General features: G+C 42.1%; 1 protein-coding gene across 1 annotated transcript in view; it reads left to right on the forward strand.

Annotated features, from left to right (window-relative positions):
• The window catches only part of hk2 (hexokinase 2), a 75191-nt gene extending 52157 nt beyond the window's left edge, over nucleotides 1-23034 (forward strand). Inside the window, exons 11-18 of the mRNA XM_017682889.2 lie at nucleotides 1179-1327; nucleotides 4208-4327; nucleotides 9201-9296; nucleotides 10284-10383; nucleotides 12975-13158; nucleotides 14063-14218; nucleotides 18227-18463; nucleotides 22120-23034. Of these exons, the coding sequence (XP_017538378.2) occupies nucleotides 1179-1327; nucleotides 4208-4327; nucleotides 9201-9296; nucleotides 10284-10383; nucleotides 12975-13158; nucleotides 14063-14218; nucleotides 18227-18463; nucleotides 22120-22261 (1184 nt within the window). The 3' untranslated portion in view covers nucleotides 22262-23034. The remainder of the gene's footprint in view (nucleotides 1-1178; nucleotides 1328-4207; nucleotides 4328-9200; nucleotides 9297-10283; nucleotides 10384-12974; nucleotides 13159-14062; nucleotides 14219-18226; nucleotides 18464-22119) is intronic.
• Nucleotides 23035-27955: the final 4921 nt, after the last annotated feature.

Here is a 27955-nt window from a genome sequence, read left to right on the forward strand (position 1 = left end):
AATAGACGGTGATGTCGTTTTAAACCCTTATAATAAAAGAAGCTGAACTCAGTTTGTTTTTCTACTGAAAGTCGACCCGTTTTTCCCCAAATCTGGGCTCTAAACTATAAACAGACGGCGTCTCTTCAGTGATCTGCTCTGGAAACATCACTTTTAGAGAACAACACAAAGAGCGTCGGAGATTTTTGGCTTTTGGCAGTGAATTGTAAGCGTATAGTGATATGTGGAGATCATAAAACACACGTTCTGTTCATTTGAGAGGAGATTTTTCCAAATAAATAAATAAATAAATAAATAACACATTTACTCTTATTTCATGCAATTACTGAATAATTTGCCTTACGACTTGGGCATTTAAATTCAGATGGAAAGAATGAATTCTAGTGTAGTGAGACTTTGTTAAAGGCCCCATATACTACTTTTTTTTGTTGTTTTTCTTTTTGTATTTAGTTGTTTTTTTTCCCCTTGAGGTTCACTTAAAAGGTCTTTGTGGTTTTGTATATGAACAAGCAGTCATAATGTATTGTTACATGATCACATTACCATGTTGTAACCTGTCTTTATACCTTACACTTAAACAGGCTGTTTTTTTTATTGTGCCTTTAAGACTAATAAATGTAAATGAGCTCTTTTCTGTTGGACTTCCCTGTGTTGAGCCTTGTTCCAAAAGCAAGCAGGCTGAAACACTCTTTATAACCGTGTCCGTGGGTGGGGTTAAACTGCTGCAGGCTGAATAGGTGGATGGATCACAAAAATGGGCTGTTCTTTGCAGCCCATGTGTGAACTGTGTGGACTGGGGAGTGAATGGTACACAGTGTGTACATCCTACATCAAAGTCTTTCAAAATTCATCCTTGTGCTTTTTGGTTTGAGTGCTGTAGCTGTGTAGAGGACCTAGTTTCATTTGATGCTTGTTTACAGCTGTAAGGGCCACAGATATCCTTACAAAAGGTGGACAGAATAACAGAAACGCCCTCCACTTTGAAGGTTTACAGTTATACAATGTAGCCCATCTGTTGCTACTGGTCCATCAACCTTATAAGGGAAGGCGCAGTACATTTGGAAGCTTTAATGTTGTTCATATGGTGCATCAAACTCTTATTAACAAAAAGCCTGATATTTAAATCATGATGAAGCATGATCTTTAAAGCCGCTCTCTGTAATCTGCCTGTCCTGCAGAGCGAGGAGACTTCCTGGCACTGGACCTGGGCGGAACGAACTTCCGGGTGCTGCTGGTCCGAGTGCGCAGCGGGAAGCGGCGCAGTGTGGAGATGCACAACAAAATCTACGCCATCCCACAGGAGATGATGCAGGGCACTGGGGAAGAGGTAAGGTCACTTTCACACTCGGCCTCACTCTGGGTCAGCCTGACCTGGCGCTACTAGAATTGAGGAAGATTTTCAGCTTGGCAGAAATAATGTGCCTTAAATTGTGTTGATTTGTTAAGTAATGTCTAAGAGTCTTGCTTCTGTGGTTGCTTGTAATGGAGGTCTTGATGTGCACCATCGTTAGCTGAGCTCTAGTAGATCTCTAGCAGATATTGGCGTTATCGTAGAGGTTTCGTTTTCTCCTGTTTTGACCGACCTGAAGACCTAGCAAGTCACGGCTCACCACTAAGCATGTCATAGCATGCCGTTTGTGTGATGTTAATTGGTGGGAAGCTTCTATTGCTTGTTTAACGACATTAGCTTCATAGCGCCAGTTCAAAACTTAAGAAGCAAACTTTCAATACCAAAAAACGTGAGGTTCCCATCAAGCTCTGGCAATGATGCATGGCAGCAGCTCTCAATTCCTTTCCTAGGTACCCCATGTGCTGCTCATTGCCGTCACTAGTCCACATCACTGAGCTCCCGAAGAGCATTATAATCGCTCGATTAATTTAATCAGGCTTGTCAGAAAAAGGCAAAAATGTATAACCGCACAGCAGCATGAGGGTGATTGTGAGGAATGTATGGATGGCTTAATTGGAATCGAATTCTCGTTATTTTATATTTTACGTTAGTTTGTATGTTACGGCGTCTGCAGTAGTTGTCCTTAATGTGCTTTTTTCACCTCTTGAAGACCTCTTGAAAGTCCATTAGCGCTGCTCTCCCATGTAAATTATGTCGCAACTTCAGCTTTCGCAATTAACCAGCAACAGTTCACTCCAAAACGCAACGTGAGAGCAGCTTAACCACCAGCTCTGGGCCAGAGGGGGCCCACTCGTGATGAAATTACACTCATAGTGGAAACTCTGGGTGTGAAGTGCTGATTGATGCGTGTTCTGCCATGTGGAAAAACACTTGCTTCTTGGCTAGTTCTTTATTTGTTGACCCTCTCTAGATAAAAGCACTGGCCTCAGATGAGGCCCCTCTTGCCCCTTTAATTGTGCTTGTGAATGGCAAAAGATGCTCATGGATTAGCACTCTGTGCTGTTAGGGATTAGCTAATCAAGTGGGGCTTAATTATAACAGATCTGAGGGTGATGAGACTGAAGATGTGAGTTTTTCTTATTTCAGTCTAGGGCTGCACGATAAATCGTATTTTTATCATTATCACAATGAGTTTCTGCAATAAACATCGGTAGGTTCAACTACAAAACACACTTGAAGACCTTCAAATGCCCCCATAACTCAGCTTTAATGGAAGTTCAACTGCAAAACACACTCAGAGACCTTCAAATGCCCCCATAACTCAGCTTTAATGGAAGTTCAACTGCAAAACACACTCAGAGACCTTCAAATGCCCCCATAACTCAGCTTTAATGGAAGTTCAACTGCAAAACACACTGGCAGACCTTCAGATGCCCCCATAACTCAGCTTTAATGGAGGTTCAACTACAAAACACACTCGCAGACCTTCAAATGCCCCCATAACTCAGCTTTAATGGAAGTTCAACTACAAAACACACTCGCAGACCTTCAAATGCCCCCATAACTCAGCTTTAATGGAGATTCAACTGCAAAACACACTCTGAGACCTTCAAATGCCCCCATAACTCAGCTTTAATGGAGATTCAACTGCAAAACACACTCGGAGACCTTCAAATGCCCCCATAACTCAGCTTTAATGGAAGTTCAACTACAAAACACACTCGGAGACCTTCAAATGCCCCCATAACTCAGCTTTAATGGAGGTTCAACTGCAAAACACACTCTGAGACCTTCAAATGCCCCCATAACTCAGCTTTAATGGAGGTTCAACTGCAAAACACACTCTGAGACCTTCAAATGCCCCCATAACTCAGCTTTAATGGAGGTTCAACTGCAAAACACACTCTGAGACCTTCAAATGCCCCCATAACTCAGCTTTAATGGAGGTTCAACTGCAAAACACACTCGGAGACCTTCAAATGCCCCCATAACTCAGCTTTAATGGAGGTTCAACTACAAAACACACTCGCAGACCTTCAAATGCCCCCATAACTCAGCTTTAATGGAAGTTCAACTACAAAACACACTCGGAGACCTTCAAATGTCCCCTTAACTCAGCTTTAATGGAGGTTCAACTACAAAACACACTCGGAGACCTTCAAATGTCCCCTTAACTCAGCTTTAATGGAAGTTCAACTACAAAACACACTCGCAGACCTTCAGATGCCCCCATAACTCAGCTTTAATGGAGGTTCAACTACAAAACACACTCGGAGACCTTCAAATGTCCCCTTAACTCAGCTTTAATGGAAGTTCAACTACAAAACACACTCGGAGACCTTCAAATGCCCCCATAACTCAGCTTTAATGGAGGTTCAACTACAAAACCCACTCGGAGACCTTCAAATGCCCCCGTAACTCAGCTTTAATGGAAGCTCAGTGTGCAGCTCAGTGTGTTCTGTGTACTTTTTCAAATCTCACTTTGTTTTTAACTTTTCGGGAACATTTTCAAGGACCTACTATGAAGGAGAGATTTTTATTTTTTATTTTTTTAAACCTTTATTTTACCAGGTAAAATGTTTGAGAACCAGTTCTCATTTACAAACATGACCTGGCCGAAAGGCCCCAATAAAAATAGGTCCACGGCACATAAAAACAGATACATACAAAAACAAAGTTTCTTTCTCCAAAGTCTTTTCAGAAATCTCTGAGAGCTGTTGTAGAAAGTTTTTTCCGGACTGTTATGTAAAACTATTGATTGTTTGGGTGCATTCAGTGTGTAGGTGGTATGTACATAAACGTGGCCTTAAGTAACTGTACGCTGTCGGGTTTTGTGTGTGTGCCTGTTTTCTGTAGCTGTTTGACCACATTGTCCACTGTATTGGCGACTTCCTGGAGTACATGGGAATGAAGGGGGCATCGCTGCCGCTGGGCTTCACTTTCTCTTTCCCCTGCCATCAAACCCGGCTGGGCGAGGTCAGTGCATATGTACTTTCTACACTTACAATCTTTTTTTTCTTTTACAAATTTCTCCCACCAGCAAGAAAAAGGTGTTTTTAAAAAATATTTACTTAGTTTACACAAATTTCTAATGTTTGTGTCCAGCTCATGTCTTGTTTTCTCGACATAATTGCTTATGATGTTGATGCAAACATGTTTCTTGATGAGCAATAATTCCTTTTCAGTCATTATTCTGACTTACTAAATGAAAATCTTGAGGAAATAAATCATGGTGTGTTTATGATCGAATCACTGTGTGCATGTAATCGGATTTCTGCGGCTTTATTTCTTACTCTGATTTCTTTCGGATTTCTCAGTCTGCACACGTGTGAAAACAGACAGCGGTACTGGAAATAAGTGAGCAGAATGAAAGACTTTTGGAGCGACACTGAAACCAAATACATGTTTGACGAAAGAATTGAAATGTTCTTCACCTTCTAGATCATGCCTGTTCATATTGTCAGAAAAAGTGGAGTTTTTTTTTAAAAATAAGCCAATAAGTTTTAGTTTATGCCGTGTTTATGTCACGTCGTCTTCTGTGAGTTTATCGGCTGGGTGCAAAGCAGAAATCCGATTACCGATCTGATTACTCAAGTGCATATAAACACTTTGATTACATTACTGATAAAATCAGATTTTCTGCAGTTATCAGATTATTAAGTAAATGCACTCATCATTTCAGCCTATTCAGTCTGTTTGGCTCTGAAACAAAGATTCAAAAGATTTCCTCTCCTGCTCGGCAGAAAAGGGCTTTTATACAAAACCATGTCAGCCAAATGTGATTATAGTGTGCTGATAACCTGGTAAATTGGCCGTCCAAATTAGCACCTCTCTTAGCCTCTAATTAGCCCCTGCGGTGCTCCCAATTTTGCAGACAAAAGCTGTTTGACTGTCCAGCTGATTCTTAGCTGCATGTGATTGATTGAGGTTTATCGATACACACATCTTAATACGGTTTTTGAGTCTGAGCTCAAGATTTGATTTTAGATATACACTCACTGGCCACTTTATTAGGTTCAGTTGCTTATCACAAATAGCTAATCAGCCAATCACACGGCCTCAACTCACTGCATTTAGGCCTGTAGAGGAGGTCAAGACAACTTGCTGAAGTGCAGACCGAGCATCAGAACGGGGAAGAAAGGGGATTTAAGGGGCTTTGAACGTGGCGTGGTTGTTGGTGCCAGACGGGCTGGTCTGAGTATTTCAGAAACTGCTGATCTGCTGGGATTTTCACGCTCAACCATCTCTAGGGTTTACAGAGAACGGTCCGAAAAAGAGGAAATATCCAGTGAGCGGTCAGTTGTGTGGACGAAAATGCCTTGTTGATGTGAGAGGTCAGAGGAGAACGGGCAGACTGGTTCCAGATGATAGAAAGGCAGCAGGAACTCAAATAACCAACCAAAATCTCTGAGGAACGTTTCCAACACCTTGTTGAAAGTCTGCCATGAAGAATTAAAGCAGTTCTGAAGGAAAAAGGGGGTCCAACATTTTACTAGCAGTACCTAATATAGTGGCCGGTGAGTTTAGATTGATTTGGATCAGATTAATACAATTTATCAGATCGGACTCTAGAATTTCTAAAGACAGAGCAACAGCCCCTCTTCCTCCCCACCCTTTACTCTGATAGAACACACCTAGTTTTGATCAATGACAGTGGTTTCCGTAAAAGAAAGGAAATGAGAAGTGATTGGAGATATATGCCTTCAAAGTAGAGCTGATGTTTGATCTCATAGTAATTGTTTCAGTTCGGATGTAATGTGCTGGGAAACAAAGTGCTATCACTGTCCAAATGGCATCTGCAAAGATTTTGAAGAGAGCTCATTGGTCAGCCTGTCCCACGTGGAAGCTGACCGCTGTACAGAAACATTATAAGCAGCAGTTCACCTTAGACATCTTTTGTGAGTAGTTTTCTAGGACCTGCAATATAAATGACATTTTTTTTCGATATAATTTCACATCAGCAGAGCCAAGGATCCAGGATGCATTGTTGTTTCAGCGCATGCTGTCTGGGGAATAGTTTTTGCTTAGTGCCTAAAAGAAAAACTTGAGTTATGTTGGGCAAAAATGCAGAAGTTATTAGAAAATGATTCTCCTGTCATTCCTTTGCATCTGAAGCCTGTCATATAGCCTTGAAAACTGAGTTACATCAAAGCTCAGCTCCTTTTGATTGGTTTTATTATGCTGCTGTTATGTGTTCTGAATGGGCATCTGTTTTTATTGTCTAGCCCAAATGAGGAATCCAGCGTTGTGTTTGGTGTGTAATGTTTGGGATGCGTGGTAGTCGATCTGAAGAGAGATGTAAAGCAGACAAACGGCAGAAACGCCCTCAACCCTCCAACAAATGCACTGAGCTCAAAGTTATGGGACATCTGGCTTTTCAAAGCACTTTTCCTAAACAGGTTTACAATCTTTGCCAAAAATGGATCGCTCTCAGCACTGCTATAACACTGACGTGATGAAGGTGTGTTAGTGTGTTGTGCTGGTACGAGTGGATCAGTTTTTAAACACTGTGTCCACTCACTGTCCACTTTATTAGACACTCCTACCTTGTCGGTCCTCCTTGTAGATGTAAAGTCAGAGACGACAGCTCATCTGCTGCTGCACAGTTTGTGTTGGTCATCCTCTGGTCCTTCATCAGTGGTCACAGGACGCTGTTGGCTGGATGTTTTTGGTTGGTGGACTATTCTCAGTCCAGCAGTGACACTGAGGTGTTTAAACCTCCAGCAGCACTGCTGTGTCTGATCCACTCAGACCAGCACAACACACACTAACACACCACCACCACGTCAGTGTGACTGCAGTGCTGAGAATTTTCATCATTTTATGATTTATAAACCACTTGAGGCCACTTGTAGCAGTGATTTTACTCCACAAGGAATCCTTACTTCACCGAAAAGCAGCAGCCAAAGCAAATAAACGTCCAGCAGGTTGTGGGCTAGTGTGGGCAGTCTGTTTTTGCTTGGTAGGCTTCCGTGTCAGATGAGTAACGGAGGCTGCCTCTTCAGATGAGTTAACGCTACGGCTAAGTACAGTCTCCTCCTCCTTCTTCTTTCGGCTGCACCCTTTAGGGGTCGCCACAGCGGACCATCTGCCTCCATCTTGCCCTATCCACTGCCTCCTCTACTTTCACACCAACCATCTCCATGTCCACCTTCACTACATCCATAAACCTTCTCTGAGGTCTACCTCTTCTCCTTCTACCCGGCAGCTCCATCTCCAACATTCTTTGACCAATATCTCCACTATTCCTCCTCAACACATGTCCAAACCATCTCAACCTGGCCTCTCTGGCTTTATCTCCAAACTGCTCCACCTTCACTGTCCCTAAGTACAGTATTGGAGCTAATAAAAAGCTATTATTTTAATCACAAGGTGGCGTCTCCTCGGTGGACGATGTCCCAAACTGTTCATTTCTGACAATTTTTTACTGTATCATCACTGTGAGTGGTCAGCATAGTTAAGGAGCCACACCAGAGCCAGCTGTGCTGTTTCTGCCTTCTTTCCTTTCAGTCACGCTCTTAAAATTCCTGTATTTAATATTAAATATCTACTTGCTTGCAAATACGAGCCATAATGCCACAGTTTACAGTCCTGTTAAACCTTAAAACGTGAAATTGTTAACCTGCATATTTTCTCCGTCCTCTCTGAAACATAAATACCAAAATAATGATGTCAGTATTCAGATAAACACACCTCAAATGGGGAATTGGTGATTTTTCAAAATGTCCATATAATTAAATGGCTAAGATGTAAAGAAAGTCCTTTAGAGAGGTTTGACATGAAATGCTCTGTTCCTGTCAGACTAGTTCACAGTGGTGGTGATAGGAACCAGACGTCTGACGAGTTTAAAGCCTCTAAACTCTCATAAAGTTATTACATGAAACTGGTGATACACAGAGACATTGTTTTACGATAGATTTGAAAGGTTTTGGCCCTAAAATCTATCCTTAAAATCCTTTCATGGCATAGAGGGACATGCCGGGTGCTGTGAGGCAAATTAGCCCCCAAATTAAAACGTTTTTTTTTTTTTTTTCAGATTTTCCACCATTTGATTATTATCAACATTAAATATCAAACTCAGAAGACTTGTATAGGTTCGCTGGTGGTTTTGGATGGTAAATAAAATGTCTGTTTGTGTTGTAGACATGACCCGTGGTTCAAATCACCACCACTGTGAAGTAGTCCACAAGAATATTTCACGTCAAACGACTCTGCATTTCTTTGTTTACATCTAAACGATGAAATTCCCCCTTTTAAGTGATACTTTTTTGATCCCACAAACGGGGAAATTCCACCTCCGCCTTTAACCCATCCGTGAAGTGAAACACCACATACACACTAGTGAGCACACACACACTAGGGGGCAGTCAGCACACTTGCCCGGAGCAGTGGGCAGCCCTATCCACGGCGCCTGGGGAGCAGTTGGGGGTTAGGTGTCTTGCTCAAGGACACCTCAGTCATGTGCTGTCGGCTCTGGGGATCGAACCGGCGACCTTCCGGTCACAGGGCCAGATCCCTGACCTCCAGCCCACGACTGCCCAACGGCTTTGAGTGACTACTCAGATGCTCATGCACACGCTTATGGTTCTTAATACTTATTTTCATTCTTATTAAATATGAGCTGGCCAGTGTGGACGGTCATGTGACTGAAGTGAACAGAAATTGAGGCTGCATGTACCTCTACTGTAAAAAATAAATGAATAAATAAATAAATTTTAAAAATTGACGTTTCTCACATCTCACAGTGTACATGTGCTCTTTCATACACACAACACAGAGAATGAGCCCTCAGAAAAAGAGTGTAATCATCTTTTGTGTCCATCCTGGACCCTCACTCTCTATTTTCCAGGGTATTTTGCTGAAGTGGACGAAAGGCTTCAAGGCCACGGGCTGTGAAGGCGAGGATGTAGCGGTGCTCCTGAAAGACGCCATCCATCGCACGGAGGTAAGCGTGAGCAGTCGTAGTAATAATAATCATGTTTATGTTTAGCTCCTTTCTTCACAAAGCAAAAAACAACCGAGAATGAAAAGATGATTAAAAAACAAACGATAAATAGCAGAAAATGAATATATTAATAAATACAATCACAAGCACAGGATCAACGTGTGAATAAAAAGAAAAAGACAATGAAAAATGCTCTTAACATGAAAGTAGTAATATAGAAATATAATATTCCAGTAAAAACAACAGAAACAATAAAAATTAGTTAAATTAAGGAAATGAGTTTTTAACAGGTTTTTTTAAACACATTGACAGAAGGAGTCTGATGGATGTTGATCAGTCCAGATCCTTATTGCATAAAAACAACAACTAAGTAACCTTATTTACATTTACGGCATTTGGCTGACGCTCTTATCCAGAGCGACTTACAATTTGATCGTTTTACACAGGAAGGCAAAGGTGGTGTTAGGAGTCTTGCCCAAGGACTCTTATTGGTATAGTGTGGGGCGCTAACCCAGGTGGGGTTTGAACCCTCACCGTGAAGGCAGAGGAGTTACCCACTACACTATCCAACCACTTATAAATGACTGACATTTATTAGAATTACTGATGATAATCTAAACAGATCATTTTAACCTCCTCTACTCCTCGAGACCACCAACGCACTTGGTCGTGTTCTTCATAACGTTCATATTCTCCATAAGCTCCATTCAGAAGCTGGGCGTCGTGTGAGGCTGTAGCTCTTCTCTCCAGTCTAATAGACGGTGATGTCATTTTAAACCCTTATAATAAAAGAAGCTGAACTCAGTTTGTTTTTCTACTGAAAGTCGACCCGTTTTTCCCCAAATCTGGGGAAAACTATAAACAGACGGCGTCTCTTCAGTGATCTGCTGTTATTTTCCTTCTATTTTCATTCTCTATTTTTTTTTAAGAATATTTTAAAGTTTTTTCCTTCTATTTACATCACTTTCTCTCTCCTTGTGCGGTCAGGAGTTTGATCTGGACGTGGTTGCCGTGGTAAATGACACGGTCGGGACGATGATGACGTGCGGTTATGAGGATCATCTCTGTGAAGTGGGGCTCATTGTGGGTGAGTGCCTGACCGTCTGCTCACCGCACACAATTCATCTTGTCCAGACATTTGTTGAATGGCTCTGATCTTGAAGGTCCGGAGAGTGTTTATCCTGTCTGTGAGCGAATGTGTCCACCCCTGTTTCATAACCTCAGGCGTGTGTGCATGTGATGAGTCAGTGTGTGCGCGTTTACATGTACGCACACATGTTTGCGTCAGGCGACTGGGTATGTCTCATCATCATCATCATCATCAATTACTTTTTAGCTCATTTGTAGGTAATACTGATATCTGCTGATAGTGAGTTGGAAACAGTATTTGTATTCATACACTATTTCCAAAAGTATTCGCTTGTCTGGCTTCACACGCATATGAAATTGAGTGACGTCCCATTCTTAATCCATAGGGTTTAATATGATGTCGGCCCACCCTTTGCAGCTATAACAGCTTCAACTCTTCTGGGAAGGCTTTCCACAAGGGTTAGGAGTGTTTATGGGAATTTCTGACCGTTCTTCCAGAAGAGCATTTGTGAGGTCAGACACTGATGTTGGACGAGAAGGCCTGGCTCACAGTCTCCGCTCTAATTCATTCCAAAGGTGTTCTATCGGGTTGGGGTCAGGACTCTGCAGGCCAGTCAAGTTCTTCCACACCAAACTGGCTCATCCACGTCTTTATGGACCTGCTTTGTGCACTGGTGTGCAGTCATGTTGGAGCAGGAAGGGGCCGTCCCCAAACTGTTCCCACAGAGTTGGGAGCATGAAATTGTCCAGAATCTCTTGGTGCTGAAGCTTTAAGAGTTCCTTTCACTGGAACTAAGGGGCCGAGCCCAACTCCTGAAAAACAGCCCCACACCATGATCCCCCCTCCACCAAACTTTACACACAATGCAGTCAGACAAGTCCCGTCTCCTGGCAACCACCAAACCCAGACTTGTCCATCAGATTTCCAGATGGAGAAGCGTGATTGGTCACTCCAGAGAACTCCAGTGAGTCCAGTGGCGGCTCTTTACACCACTGCATTCCACGCTTTGCATTGCGCTTGGTGATGTAAGGCTTGGATGCAGCTGCTCGGCCATGGAAACCCATTCCATGAAGCTCTCTACGCTGTTCTTGAGCTGATCTGAAGGCCACATGAAGTTTGGAGGTCTGTAGTGATTGACTCTGCAGAAAGTCGGTGACCTCTGCGCACTATGCCCCTCAGCATCCGCTGACCGCTCTGTCATTTTACATGGCCGACCACTTCGTGGCTGAGCTGCTGTCGTTCCCAATCGCTTTCACTTTGTTATAATCCCACTGACAGTTGACTGTGGAATATTTAGTAGTGAGGAAATTTCACGACTGGACTTGCTGCACAGGTGGCGTCCGATCACGGTACCACGCTGGAATTCACTGAGCTCCTGAGAGCGACCCATTCTTTCACTAATGTCTGTAGAAGCAGTCTGCAGGCCGAGGGGCTCGGCTTTATACACCTGTGGCCATGGAAGTGACTGGAACACCTGAATTCAATTATTTGGAGGGGTGGGTGAAAACTTTAGGAAATAAAGTGTAGATAATACAGCTGCATATTGCTGGACGTAGCTAGATTACTAAACTGCCGGTTTCCCTAATTACTTAACAGAACACAAAGACAGAAGGGAAGTGTTGCCAAAGGTTAACATTCGAAGGCAATCAGTTGTCTTTGATGTTTTTATGCAGGTTTATTTACACTTTTTTGTGAAGTATATTTATTGCTCTCTGCATCACAGATAAAACTCAACTGATTAGATTTCTGACCAATAAACAAGCACTTACATATGTAATTTGGTAGTTTCGTCGTTGCAGTTTGAAAACAACCAATTCAAATGAAAGAGTGACAGATGTCACAAAAACCCAAACTCTGGTTCAGACTTTAACAAACAAACTAGTTGTAAAAACAGTCTTAATATCACATCAACTCTGATTTCGGGGGCAGTCGTGGGCTGAAGGTTAGGGACTCAGCCTTGTGACCGGAAGGTCGACGGTTCGATCCCCTGAGCCAGCACTAAGTGACTAAGGGGCCCTTGAGCAAGACACCTAACCCCCAACTGCTCCTCAGGCGCTGTGGGTAGGGCTGCCCACGGCTCCGGGCATGTGTGCTCACTGCCCCCTAGTGTGTGTGTTCACTAGTGTGTATGTAGTGTTTCACTGCACAGATGGGTTAGATTGAGGAGGGGAAATTTCCCTGTTGTGGGACTAATAAGGGACACTTAATCTTAAATCTAATCTTGATCTTAATTTAATTTAAGCTATATGACTATTAGCACCAGCCCCCCCCTCCCCTCCCCAGGCCCTTGTTAATCACATATTGCCACCATCCCAGCTATAGGTATAGGTATATACCCCTGCTGAAAAAATCCTGCTGCCAGCCCTGACCTTAACATTTAATGAATATTTCATTAAGTAAGTAGAATGGTGATGACAATTTTAATAGAAAATTGTTAATATTAATGTTTGGATGTCTCAGAAATTTAACCAACCAATCTTTATTGCTTGGGGAGCTTCTAAGAACCATGTTATAGGTGCATGTCGTTCTGGATTGCTGGTCAGTTCAGGGCTTCACTGGTGTTGATAACCCTGGTCCGGGCCCTGCAGGTACAGGTACGAACGCCTGCTACATGGAGGAGATGCGGAATGTGGAGCTGGTGGAGGGGGACGAGGGTCTGATGTGTGTGAACATGGAGTGGGGAGCGTTCGGAGACTGCGGGGAGCTGGACGACTTCTGCACAGAGTTCGACAGAGCTGTAGATGAATGCTCAACAAACCCCGGCAAACAGAGGTGAGGCTAACGCACCAGCACACCGCACATAAGCAGCGAGTTTAGGCCCTTTCGGCTTTCAAACACCTGGGCATCTGTTAGCTGCCAGTGGCATTACTGACCACTCATCTGGTTAGCTGAATCCTGACTAATGACGATCTCATTACTGCAATGAAAAACAAAGTTAGGCACCTGGATTACAGCCTATCAGAGGAAAGTGGGCGGAGAGGAGGTGGAGCTTATGTAAGTACACATCCTCTACAGAGAACACACCTCTGCACGTGTAAAGCACAGTTGCTGCTTACTTGCTGACGGATTGGGGCGAAAAATAAAATCCAAAATGTGCCCTTATTTTTTTCCAACATGTTACACTAAAATAAATTTAAATAACACAAAAAATCGCAGAAAAATGCCATAACTAAATGTTCTCTGTAGAAGATGTGTTACTTATCTTCACTTCGAAAATTTACAAAACATGGAATTTGACCAAGGGTGTTCGAACTATTCCATTTAATGATGTTTTTCATAAAATAAGAGCTCTGAAAACCCAAAGTGTTTTTAAAAACGTAAAATATCAGAATATCAGAGGTAAAAATATGTACATCGTTAAGCATCTGTTAGTCAGAACCAAGGTTGTCACACAATAAGAATATCAAACAAGCATGGTTAATTATGAATGTTCTTTGATATTAAAAACTGCTGGTCATAGACTTAATTTCACTGTATTGTATTTTTCAAATACCAGTGCAGTAATCTGCCGAAAGTGGAAATCAGTGCTGTAATTTGCGGTGCAACAAGATAAAATGAACAGAATGACCACAGGCCACCAATAATATAGTCAGAAACTGCGTGAGGGCAGTGAAAATAACCTTTTGTGTTAATGTGCTCATAAAATGAAAATTGTCGGGGTGTGTGTTTGTGTTAGGTTTGAGAAGATGATCAGTGGGATGTACCTGGGGGAGATCGTGAGGAACGTGCTGCTGGACTTCACAGCTAAAGGCCTGCTTTTCCGTGGAAAACTCTCTGAAAGGCTCAAAACCCGTGGCATCTTCGAGACCAAGTTCCTTTCCCAGATCGAGAGGTGGGTGTGTGTGGGTGTGTGTGGGGTGTGTGTGGGGTGTGTGTGGGGTGTGTGTGGGGTGTGTGTGGGGTGTGTGTGGGGTGTGTGTGGGGTGTGTGGGGTGTGTGGGGTGTGTGGGTGTGTGTGGGTGTGTGTGGGTGTGTGTGGGTGTGTGTGGGTGTATACACCAACTACCCACTTCAAAAAAACCACCTGTTTCTATGCTCACTGTCCAGTTTTTTCAGCTCCACTTACTGTATAGCTGCACTCTGTAGGCAGTGAGTGTAGATACAAGAAGGTGGTTTTAAGGAAAGTGGCTGGTTGGTTTGTTTCTACATAAAGGATCTATAAACACTATTATTATACTATTATTATTTAATTTGAAACATATGGGAAATATTATTACATGTAGGTATTTTCCTGTTGCTCTGCTTGCTATGTGATGAACCTGGTCTTTACTCAGTTACTGGCCCTATTTGGTGGTGGTCATCACACTGCAGGCTTGTTTCTTTGTCAGTCTGTGAATACATGCAGGGTTCTTTACATCCACATGTCCCTCTGACCACTCGGCTTGAAATGTCATTTTTCCTTCATGACTCTGCGGGTGTTCCGGATATTAAACCCAGGTTCTGGATAATCATTATATTGATAAAGGTCACTTATTGTGAAAACCAGCAAGCATAATTGGACTTGAGAGGATATTGCTTCCTTCAGATTTTTTCACTCAGAATTCCCTCAGAATATCCTTTTACCGTAAAATGTGCACATCCTGTGCATGTACATGATGATGATGATGATGATGATCCATAAAATAAGTCCTGTTTAATGCAGGAAATTGGAACAGCAGCTCATGTGGTACAGCCCAAAAAGGAAAGTCTTGTAAATGATGTTGTGTATCGTTATTAATATCTGGATAGTATTAATACTGTTGCTGGTTATAGAGTAATAATGCTATCAGTAAACCAGCAAAGCTTTCTGCATTTATGATGAAGATGTAAAAATCATATTTTTGGAGCGATATTCAATCCAGGCTGAAACTCTCCTTAATACAGAATAGGCAAATACATGGAAATGCTTAGATTTTTGTGACCCATCATAAAAACAGCAAACAAATCACCCTTTCATTTCCAGACAAAGCGTCCACTAAGTGCAGTTTGGGCATTTTTCAGGGTCAGGAAAAAGCAGGAAACTTCTATTTGTAACAGAAACTTGCTCAGAAGTTTAGTATCAGCTGTGTGAGATTTCAAGGTGTTTCATTCTTTTCAGGCGTCCAATTTCTCAAAGAATCTGCAGACACACCTGCAAAGTTCAGTCTTAGAAGTTGTTTGATGAATTTCTATAGTAATCAAACGCACTGAGTGGTGTTGAGGTCTGGACTCTGGGCTGCTCAGCTGAATTATTATTGAGTATCAACACAACGATGATTAACTGATTTATTATTTGTCTGTTGAGGTTCATTGGTTCCAAGATTCAAACGTCGCCCGAGGGCACGTCAGAATGGTATTACCATATTTTCATTTAATGATAAAAATGGATGTAGTTTAGTTTGTTTGACTTCAGGTGATTGTGAACATGTTTTAGAGAAGAAAGGAGCAGAAAATAACCACTGCCTCCAGTTACAAAGCAAAGCTTAACCATAGCTGAAATATAATAATAATAATTAAGTGTTTTAGGCTATTTTAGTCCAAAAGAATAACACAAACAATAATAATTTTTATTTATATAGCACTTTTCATGCCAGTGGCAGCTCGAAGTGCTTTACAGACCGGTGATAAACAGTCAAACAAGAAATCATAATATTAATTTAGAAAATGACACACATCAAATTAAAGATTAACTCAGCATTTTATTCAATCTGGTGTTAGAGATGCGTTTTTAGATGCTTCTTAAAAAATGAGCTCTGAGCTTGACTAATCGAACTGAGCTCCACAGTGTAGAAGCGGAGTAGCCGAACGAGCCTCTCCACGTTGTCTGTGTTCTACTGAAGGTGTTCGCAGAAGGTCAGCATCAGCAGATCTAAGATCATAAACAGACAGACGCTCTGTGAGGTAAATGGAGGTTTAAGGTCACTTAGAGCTTTAAAAACTAGTAGCAGAACTTTAAAATGTATCCTGAACGATACGGACAGCCAGTGCAGATCTTTATATACAGGACTGATCTGATCTCTCTGTGTTGTCTATGTTAGGATCTGCTGCGTTTTGTACGAGTTGTGAAGGATGCACTGTTTTCTTAGGAAGTCCAGTAAGAAGACCATTACAGTGATCAACTCTGCGGTCACAAATGCATGAACAAGTTTCCCTGCGTCGCTCTGAGAGAGAAAAAGCTACTTTAGTGACTGTTTACATGCAGATAAAACAGAGCTCAGAGTCTTAGATCAACCCCAGGTTTCGTCCTTCAGGTTTGGTGTATGAAGCTGAAGAAGCAAAGTTTCTTTTAAAGCAGCTTTCTGTGAGTTTCTGTGCCAACGGACAATATTTCATTTTTCTTAATTGTTTAATTGATTTAATTGTAGAATTTTTTTGCCACTGAGCCACTGAGAAATATCTGACACACAGCTGGTCAGTCTGTCTACAGGGTCTTGGTCAGCAGAAGGAACAGAAACGTATAACTGGGTGTTGTCACCTTATCTATATCTGGTCTCAGTCTTGACTGCAATACTTCTCATAGCGCCAAGTCGTCTTCTCACAGGATGGACAGAAACACCTGGGGATGTTTTCAGATCTGAGGCAGCTTGAATTTTCTCCTCTTTCTCAGAGATGAAGGCTTTAAGTGCTGTTTATCTGAAGGGGGCAGATTCGGTGTCAACCAGGTCTTCCAGGTGGTTGTTAGAAGTCACATTTTCTCTGTAGCTCATTTTTTGTACTTCAATTTTGGAAGCTTTTTTCTCCCACTCATTTTCCGTTTCTTTCCTTTCTTTACTTTCTCCGTCCTTATGAATAGAGGATTATTATCTTCCTAATCTCCTCACAAATACATAAGTACAACTTGTACTTCAGAGCTTTTGGAAATCAACCACATCGATTCCTAGAAAGTGTGACTAACACCGATTCCTGTCTGTTTAGGCTGAAGAGTTTTGTTGACGAGATGAAAGAGTACTGTGTGCCAAACCTGTGAATATCCACTGTGTATGGTTGTTTTGGAGGAGGTGTTTCCTTTCACTATAAAAGAAACTGAATCCTAAATATGAGCGTGACAATCAAGCAGAAATAACCCCCTTCGTGATTTTTAGTCGACGTCAACAATGTGTCCGATGTTGTTTCGGTAGGATTTGGAGCTGAGGATTGGAATGGTATTAGATAAGAAGAACAGAGAAGTGTGTGTGTGTGTGTGTGTGTGTGTGTGTGTGTGTGTGTGTGTGTGTGTGTGTGTGTGAGTGTGTGATGCCCATTTGTAATGCAGTGTGTCATGCTCTCTGATAAAGTGAACTTGAGGCTGCAGTCACATCACCAGAATGATAAACTCTGAATAGAGTGTTTGGCTTTGGCTCCTGGCAAGAGTCATTTTTAAAAGGGTCATTTAAATATGGATATTATCTGGATATGAATCATAATTACCGCAGCCACTGTAATGATTTCTCTAACCTGGTCAGCCGTTTCTCATGGTTACCTTTTATTAAATACCGGGCCATTAGCTCTGCTCGGTCCACCCCTTCATACACAAAGGGTGTTTCGTACCATTATGCACTGTAATTGGCCCAACTTTATATATAATCTTATAATCATCTCTCTCTCTCTTTCCCCTTCTTTTTTCCTTCTCTTTCTTTATTTTCTCTCATTTTCCATTTCTCACCCTTTTCCCCCTCTCTCCTTTGTTCTGTCTCCCTTTATTTCTCAATTTTTTTTTCTCACTGTCGTCTTTCTTTCCGCATCTACTTTTCTGACCCTCCAACTGTCTCTCTACTTTTCTCCTCTCTCTCTCTCTCTCTCTCTCTCTCTCTCTCTCTCTCTCTCTCTCTCTCTCTCTCTCTCTCTCTCTCTACCTCTCTCTCTACCTCTCTCTCCCTCCCTCCACCCCAACCCCCCCTCTCAGTGACCGGTTGGCTCTGAGGCAGGTGCGGTCCATCCTGCAGCACCTGGGTCTGATCAGCAGTACGTGTGATGACAGCATCCTGGTGAAAGAGGTGTGCACTGTGGTGGCCCGCAGAGCTGCCCAGCTATGCGGTGCTGGACTCGCTGCGGTGGTCGACAAAATCCGGAACAACCGTGGCCTCCAGGAGCTCTCCATCACGGTGGGAGTGGACGGCACGCTCTATAAACTCCACCCACAGTAAGTGTCCAGGGGTTAAACACTAGAGGCTTATTATTAAAGAGGAATTCCAACAATTTTTAAAAATTTCGGGCTGACTAAACTAAAACAATCCATTCATGGTAGAGAGGTACATGTAGTACATTGTTAAAACACCCCCACCACCACCACCACCCCTATTTATTTTTTTTCATCTGTTTTATCATCAGTAACATTTCATAGAAAAGCTCAGAAGACACATGTAGGGTCACTGATGGTTTTGGATGGCTGATTAAATGCCTATATTTGTGTTGTAGGCATCATGTCCCCTGGTTCCCATCACCACCACTGTAAAGACATCTCACTGTGTAATAGACCATTTCTCATCAAACCACTCGGAATGCCTGTTTACTTCTCAGTGACTGAAATATGCAGAAATTTAGAAAAATCAGTGGAATATTCCCTTTTCATTCATATTAAGGGATTTTACTCATTAACTTTGTAGTTATGAGAGTGATGAATTAACAGTCCTGAGAGTTCAAGCGGTTCATTTCACTCTTCTGCAGACACACCGGCTATTCCCTTTACACCAGATTTATTCTAGCAGAAATGCACGTCCTGTGCTGTGATGTTATTCTAATTTCTCAGAAGAACAAAGTTTTGGAGTTTTGCATGTAAGAAACCATTTAAGCTTTCTACTCATTTACTCATTGGCTTGCATTTAGAATTCTCCTGATGCCTCAGGTCGATTCATAATTAAAGGCACAGGTTATTTATGGTATAATGACAGTTTAATTTTACAATTTTCATCATACACAAACTCGGGTAAGGTGTTTTTGAGTTTGGTTCAGAGAACCACGAGTTTTTTTGTTAATTAATTAATTTTTCTCCTGAACCTACAAGCTGTACTCACTAGTATTGTGCTGATACTGATGCACTTAAATGCAGCATCAGTATCACTGATGGGGATACTGATACATAAGATACCACAGCAGTTTCTGACGCGTGTGTTCGCACCAGTACACAGAACTTAACCACAAGGTGGTGTGGTGTGACAAGCAGCAGTAAAAATGCTCATAGTAGAATCTGTAACAGCGTTTTTTTGCGCTATTGGAGCCGCTTACCTGAACGGCTGAGCTGCCGCTGTGTGGTCGCTCACAGTCTGAATTAATGTTACTGAGAGAGCAGAAGGAACGGCCTGACTCTCGGCATAATGATATGCCTTCAGCCTCGATTTAGCCTTTAGCATAGCAGCCCATTAGCTGGGCCTGTGCGTCCACTAGTCCCACCTGCGCCTTCGTCAGTCAGCTATATCACTCAGCAGTGGGGTCTCGTGGCCCGTTGGTTCAGCCAAGCCAGAAAAAACACAAAGTCGCCGGTTCTGACAGCGTGAACAACGGTGATATTTACTTAACTGACACTCAGAGATGCAGCAGCAGTGAACAAGACGCAATTGACTTCAGAAATCTGGATGTGAAACAACATTCAGCTCTGTTTTGAGCCAACGAAGCTGCTGTGTGCTGATCTGTACACCGTTCAGCTCTGGTTTTAACTGTTTTGCACAATAACGATATTTTACATGGTCCTTATTACTAATTATAAAACGGATAGTTCCGGTCCAAAGCTGTTGTAAAATAATATACGCACTTATGACCACCTCACAACTCACATCTTTGACTCTCATGCTGCTCGCATGAGGCACCGACTGTACTGATGAAGTAAGAACCCGTGAGGGGCTGGCAGCTTATGTTCTTAACTAGAACCAGGCTGGTCTGCTAGCTGACAGGCTAAAAGAGCCAACGGCCTAAACGGCTCCTTCATTAATATCACAGTCTTGAATAAATGTACTTGCACTATGATTAACTGTAAAATGACACTATAAAAGCCTAAAAATGTCTCTTGAATGTCTTTCACACTTCACATGTTCTTGTTTGTCAGAAGTCGCGTCAAATCCAGGCTGAATCCCAAATGGCTCCGTACTCCCTAAATAGTGTTCTGGCTATGAAAGTTTAGAAATTCTAGCCTCTACAGGCAAACAGTGCATCATTTATGGAGTTTGGACGTGTCTGAGTCCCAAATGACTGTTTCTTAGCTGTATTATTCTCTGTTGTGCTGCAGGATCCAGTATTTAAACTCCTGTGTAGTGCACTATGTAGGGAGCAGGAAGCCATTTGAAATTCAGCCCCAGCGTGAGAAGAGGGCACCGCTGGATTGGTGCTGAATAAGACTCGTGGTAGTAATTTAGTGACCAAAAGTGCTGTTATCATATGTTCACTGTTATACGACACAAACACTGTTATAAGCCCCTCTGCTTCGCGTCATGCCTAAGAACACCCTTCACATAATAAAACCGCAGTAACGTACGGCCTCTCGTGACTTATTGTTTCATTATATAATGGTGAATGCTAAATACTGTATATACAGTAAATAAAGTAAAAGTACATTTTCTTAAGCATGTGATTAATACAATCCGCAGGTTTATGCCATCTAGCCCTGCTGAGTATGTTTTATTTAGATTTTACTAAGTACTGTCTTGTATAAATACTTACAGGTGAGTATCTCAAGGGATCCCTTTGCCTCCCTAGTGATCCAGATGCATCAGTGTGTGGAGATTTATGGCCGTAATTGGGCTGAAATGTGGGACCATGGAGGGCTTTCAAAGTCGTAGGCAGAATTTTATACTTGTTGCTTGAGGGAAAACAAGTCAAAGATCTTTCAAATGCATCCTAAAAGCTCCGGGGAGCAGCCCAGTTCTCTAAACATAGGGGAGCTGTGAGCTCGCGCTTTCTTTCATTTTGGTCAGGATTCATGTTGCTGCATTTGTATGAGTCACAGGGGTTGTATTGCTTTATTTTGGAGCTCGGTAAACAGAGCAATATCCAGTGCTGCTCAGAACGGGGAAGTGCTGTCCTTTTGAAAACCGCTGCGGGAGCCCCATTTCGGGCTGTTAACTCAATGGTGGTTTGGTTCGGAGTCTCTGTGTCTGTGTGTGTCGTCCTGATTGTACATTTTTAGTAAAGATTACGCTGCTCTACAGGCACAAACAGCCACAGCTTGCATTTAATGATCTTATCCTCTGGAGTGTGTTGCAGTTTGAAATACTCTGTAAAGCTTGTTTGTTCCTTTTGAGCTCAGCTTTCGGGTGTTTTTCCATTGCAAAGTATACCAGAACCTTCTGCAGTGCCAGATTGGAGCTGGGCTTTGTCCATTGGCCAGACTGAAGGTTCTAGTTTTAAGTTTTTGGGTACCTGCTCAGGAGAACTGAAGGGTGTTCTCCTCCATCTTTGGCAAGAGTATAAACAAGGTGATTGTCAGTAGCTTTTTTAGTAGTATTGCTCTGTATATTGAGGTTGGTTGGTGTAGTGGGTAACACCTCTGCCTTCTACACTGTAGACTGGGGTTCAATCCCCTGCTTGGGTCAGCACTGTAACCTATACCAATAAGAGCCCTTGGGCAAGACTCCTAACTCCACCTTCGCCTACCTGTGTAAAACGATCCCATTGTAAGTCTCTCTGGATAAGAGCGTCGGCCAACTGTTAAAGATTAAAGATAATTATGGTCCATTTAGATGTTTAGCTGAATGTAACTTAAGTATCTACAAAGCATCTGAAGTGGACTATGCGAATAAAGTGTTCCCAAATCTTGTTGTATGGCCCACCCGTAACAGAAGCATCACCTGTCTGTCTTTCTCTCTCCAGTTTCTCCACCGTATTGAAAGAAACCCTGCGGGATCTGGCGCCCCAGTGCACAGTCACTCTGGTCCAATCAGAAGACGGCAGCGGGAAGGGCGCTGCCCTCATCACGGCCGTGGCCTGTCGGTTGAAAGAGGGCAAGAAGTAGCGCAAGTGGACCGAAAGGATGAATAAGGGATGGGAATCAAAAGGGAAAATAACAAGAGAATGGAATTGACTTGAAAAGGCAAAGAAACGTCGTTCCAGGCATTTTTGCTGTGCCGCAATGTTAATCAATTTATTTCTGTCTGTGTGAGATTTAGTTTTGCCGACTTTTACATTATTTACTCTTGGTTTGATTTTGAGCGAGAGGGTTATTTATATGGTGTTTGTAAGTGTAGTGAGAGAAAGAAGGAGAGGGCTGTGCTGTTGAATCCCCTTGTTGCTAATTTATTATGACTATATTGTGAAGTTTTACTGAAGCAAGACAAAGAGCCACATTGAATTGATTGAGCTGTTGAACTCGTAAATGGATGTTGTTGTTTTTTTCAGTTGTCTCAATCAGGAATCGGGGTCTTTAGGACTGGCTAGTTTTCCAAGTGTTACACCTTACCGATAACACCTTTAAACTCTCGAGATCCTTCAGAGGGTCCAGACTTTACATTCCTCATCCTTACAACTCCAAGTTACTCATTAGCTTCATTGTAGTTTGTGCATATTAAGCCTTACGAAAATAACCAAGCAATAAGTGAAGCTCAGTGCAAAAGCCTACGCAGTCCAGAAGTGAACCTAATCTAAATCCAGAGAACAGTAGCAGTATGATCTGACATCAGTATTCCTCCTGTTGGGACTGCATTCCAGCTTCAGCCCTGCTTCTGCTGACCACCAGCAGAGTGTTTAGATGCTGTTCAGACTTTTAAAAATAAAAGTTCCTAAATGGTTCTCGGCTTGGACGTTTGATTCTAGGAAAAACGTATTCGGTCTGTTTAATCTTAAAACTTGGAATTGGCTTTTCTCAACCTCACATCTCCATTTAAAAAATGATCCTGTAGCCTCTTAAACTCCTCGAGACCACCGGTGGGTCCAAAACGCACTTGGTCATGTTCTTCATAACGTTCATATTTCATAAGCTCCATTCAGAAGCTGGGCGTCGTGTGAGGCTGTAGATCTTCTCTCCAGTCTAATAGACGGTGATGTCATTTTAAACCCTTATAATAAAAGAAGCTGAACTCAGTTTGTTTTTCTACTGAAAGTCGACCCGTTTTTCCCCAAATCTGGGCTCTAAACTATAAACAGACGGCGTCTCTTCAGTGATCTGCTCTGGAAACATCACTTTTAGAAAATAACTGAGATTTTTGGCTTTCAGCAGTAAATTGTAAGATTTAGTGATATGTTTATGATCATAAAACACATTTTATGTTATTTTGAGGGGAAATTTTACAAAAAGAAATAATAGAAATAAAATAAAAGTTTAGTAAAAAGTGGTTCTTCTGTGGCATCACTTGGTACCTTTATTTTTAAGAGTGTAGCTGGATAAAGTTCCTAGAGTTTAAAGTAGAACTGGCCTGAGCATTTTCTAGGCTTTAAATGCTGCATTTGCTGAAAGATTAGTCAGGTTTATATCAGTCAAGTGCAAGTTTCAAATTGCAAGAGCGCCGATTTTTCTTCTAATTTGTTTTAAGTGAGGAGATTGAACCTAATTACGCAGGGCTGGTCAACTGACCATAGACTAATTCAAAGCCGCCAAACATCCATATGCTGTGACATCACAACCACGACTAAAGGGCAGTCAGGCACATGTTCAGTGAATGTGCTAATCTTCATAGCTAAAACAGGCCTGGAGCTTCATTTATAGAAAATAATTTAACCGTCTCAAAATCACCCTTAAAATTAAGCTTATTAACCTTAAAATTTAAATGAATATTTAAAGCAGTTTTTTAGTTGTCTGTGTGTTGGAACAGATGCGCTGGATGCCTTTATGTACATCAAAATGCAAACCTATACTTTTTTGGCCGTTGGGCACGAGTAAACACCGTAAAAGAGCCGGTCAGATATCACCCTCCCACTTTCTACAGTTTTCTGAACTGTATTTTAAAGCAATAATTTTTCATTGGTGTGGAAACTCATTGGTGTGATGGTTTCAGAGCAGCTCCTGTGCTGTACTAACAGTGTTGTTCTAAAACAGCGACAAAAACCTGTGATCGTGATTTCGGCACAATAAACAGATCTACTCTTTGTGCAAAGCCTGTTTAAACCTGCTGTAATTAGAGAACTGCTTAATTGGAGAAGAAAGGGAGAAAAAGCTGGTATTTTTGAAGTGTTTACATGATGCACTGGGTCCTCGAACAAAGATCGTTGTATTAACTCATTAAAAATGATCCACCAAACTTGGGCTTCCGTCGCATTTCTCATACATTTTGCACTGAGTATCGTACATAATGACGGGAATGTGTGCATTCAATTAAACCAGCCTTTTTATTTCTGGCTAAAATGTTTGTGGCCTAGTGTGACAAACCAGCACTCGAGTAGTGTGATTATTTGGGTCAGCCCAGATGCTGCACAAGCACAAGAAGACGCTCGCGGATCTTAAGAACGAAAGTCTGCTTAATGAGGGAGGCGTCAGAACGAGAAACCGTCTCAGGGCAAATCCAAAATCAGAATCCTAAACCAAGCAAGAGTCAAAAACCGGAATAGACAAAAACATACAGGCAATCAGAGCGGAAGGGCGAATCCAAAAGAGTCCAAGGGTTCAAAGCACAAGTCAAGGGATCAGAGAAAGACCACTCAGTGGTCCAGGTCCAGGGAAATGGCAACACCTCGCAGTGAGGAGGACGAACCTGAGACAAACTGACACAGGTGAATAGAATTAGGATTCAGGTGACCTAGAACGAGGCAGTTGTGTGTGATTGGAAGGAAGGATGACAGCGTCGGGACTGGAATCATGGGAAATGGAGTCCTGGAGCGTGCCAGGCAAGGGAGGAGAACCCAGAAGCGTGACACAAGGCTTCCACTGCAGGGCTGAGCACTCTTTCTCCCAGATGATGGACTTGAAATGCCTTGCTGTTCTCCACTGACAGACTAGCCTGATAAAACCATCCCGGGCCCAGCTTTCACTTTACGTTGCTCTCCACGTTCAGTCTGGCGTCAACCCAATCGGGAGCCCTTTGTGTTTGGCCAGCCAGAGGGTTCAAGCTAGTTAAGTGGACGTTTCAACTGATGAGAACAAATGGAACAAATAAAAAGCTTAGAAATTGAGGGAGAAACCTCAGCAGTGCTTGAAACGGTCATTAACGCCACCTCCTGTTTGCACTAGTGCTTCACAGTTGCACTGTTGGCGCAATGACAGACCACATCCATCTAGAGCAGTGGTCTTCCTGAAGGTCCACTCTCCTGCAGAGATTAGTTCCCACCTGCAGCCAAAATGCTGCCCCTCCCCCTTTCCAAGTCAAATCAAATCAAATAGCGTTTTTTACAACAGATGTTGGCACAAAGCAGCTTCACAGAATTCCAGAAAAGACAGAGTTTTAACAAGAATGTAAAAAAATGTAAAAACTTAAAAACCCCCCGGTGAGCAAGCCAGGGGCAACAGTGGCAAGGAAAAACTCCCTCAGAACTGAGGACGAAACCCTGGGAGGAACCGGGCTCACCAGCGGGGGGTGGCCCATCCTCCAATGGTCAAACTACCAAAGGTCATTTTGGGTTGTTGTTTTGGGTCCATTCATCATGAAATTTACACACAATGTAAAGGGGAACGGGTATTTTCAAATGACGTCAAAAATTAAAAAATTGAGGATTTTTATCTTATCTCAATAAAATGACACACTATTCCATTAATCCCATGCAAAACATACACTTTATGAATGTTGATTTAAACATTCATCAACATGTTATGAAGTGTTTCTGTAAGATGTTATGAGTGTGTTATGTAGACACCCTTCAAGTAAAGCGCTACCGAGAAAGTTCCACATGGCTGAAGTTTTCTGGCCACTCCACCTGCACGAAAATAAAAACCAGCGATTTTATTACTGTTTCTCATTGTCAGTTTCATTTGCTAAGTGGAACCTGCTGACCTGTCGTTGGAGACCAATTAATCTCTTTTTTTTTTTTTTTTGGCCTTTTCCATTTTGAATAAAAACCAAATTGCTAATTTTGGCCGTTTTTGGCTGAAAATGTCGAGTGGCTGAAATTTCAATCCGTCCCTGATTATAATTTTGTTTCAGTGGTGATATGAAAATGATTCTCTATGGTGACCCTTTACTACCGCTGCGGCAGAGTTCTCCTTTAACTCGGACCCCCGAGACACGTCGTCGGTTGACACGGGTGAAACTGATATCAGATCAGCCTTGAGATGTTTCACACTTGTAGGAACCGTATTTTGCTGCCCTTTAAAACCTTGTTAAGTCCTTAAAGTTAATTGCTTGTTACTTCTTCTCTTTTTTTCATTGCTGTCCCTTTCGCTGCTGTAACACTGAGAATTTCCCTGTGGTGGGACTAATAAAGGACTATTTTATCTCATCTTAATACTAATACTAACTAGTGTTTGAGTATATAGTATGTAGCTGAGCACACTCAACAATCCACAATGCATATTTGGAACCAGTCGGTTTTTAAGTATAGTGATGATGGACACTATTGTCCCACAATCCAATGAGAAAGGGAGGAGCTTCTTGCGTCTGGACGGTGCAGCTGCGGTGGTAGTGGGACCAGAAATGGTGTATAAATGTGAAAATTTGTAAAATATTCTGTAAAAAAAACAAAAAAAACCCAAATGTCATACGTTCTAATGTTTTCATTTGTTAGCTTTTCTGTAAGACATTTGTTTGTGAACGCACATTCATTTGTAATAGTAATTTGGTGTAGTATTTAGTGCGCTAACCTGTCGAGCTCATACCATTAAGATTAGTACGCAGTATGTTCTGTGTAGTATTAGCGTTTGGTACACAATTGGGACGCAGCCTTTGACTTCAGAGCGTCGTGCCTTTTCCACAGCTGATCACACGGCAGCGTCCTGGATAAAATCAGACGGTTGAGGGTCCTGGATAAAACACGATGAATGACGGGCTTGTAGTCAAACAACTAAGACTGTTGTCTTTCCTCTTCAGTAGCGTCCCCAAAAGATAAAGTTGTTTGATTACTGATCAAATGTGTTTTTTCACAGTCAGTCAGTTGTTTTCTGTGTATTTCTGCACGGTACCGTATACCTTCAGTTAAAAGGGCTTATTTCCATAGAAAGTGCATTGTTTATTACAGCACTGTAATGAGACAAACCCTTATAGCTGGGGTGTCTCTCGGTTCAACCCAGCACACTCTACGTCTGTGTTTTCCTGCTATATGACCGAATTCAGCTCAAGGAGGACACTTTCCTTACTCAAGCTGTCTCAGCTGATCATCAGTGCAGATGGACTGACACTAAGAAGCTCAGAGCTAATGCGTACTGGGGACTGAGGTATGTGTTAGAGTTATTATTTTGGAGATACAAGGTTTTCTTCCTCCATCCAAATCATTGAATTTATATATATATATATATATATATACACACACAATACTGTGTGAAAGTCTTAGGCACCCAAGACACATTTTCAAAATCTATTTGACAGCAGCGACATACACATACATACGTACACATAGCTGTAGAAGGTCTTAAGAGATGTTCTTCTCATCAAACTGGTTCGATCCATTCCAAATAATTCAAAATATTGATTCCTCCATCAGTTACTAATTATGTGAATTGTTAATCTAACATGTAAGGCCTTCACTTCAGCATAACCAATAGGAGAGCTCTCTTAGTTGAAAAGTCCTAATTGGACAATTTATTAATATTTGAGCTTGCCTAATCACCAGCTCACCCGCGAACAAAACATCT

Source organism: Pygocentrus nattereri, chromosome 20, assembly GCF_015220715.1.
Source record: "Pygocentrus nattereri isolate fPygNat1 chromosome 20, fPygNat1.pri, whole genome shotgun sequence".
NCBI lineage: Eukaryota > Metazoa > Chordata > Actinopteri > Characiformes > Serrasalmidae > Pygocentrus > Pygocentrus nattereri.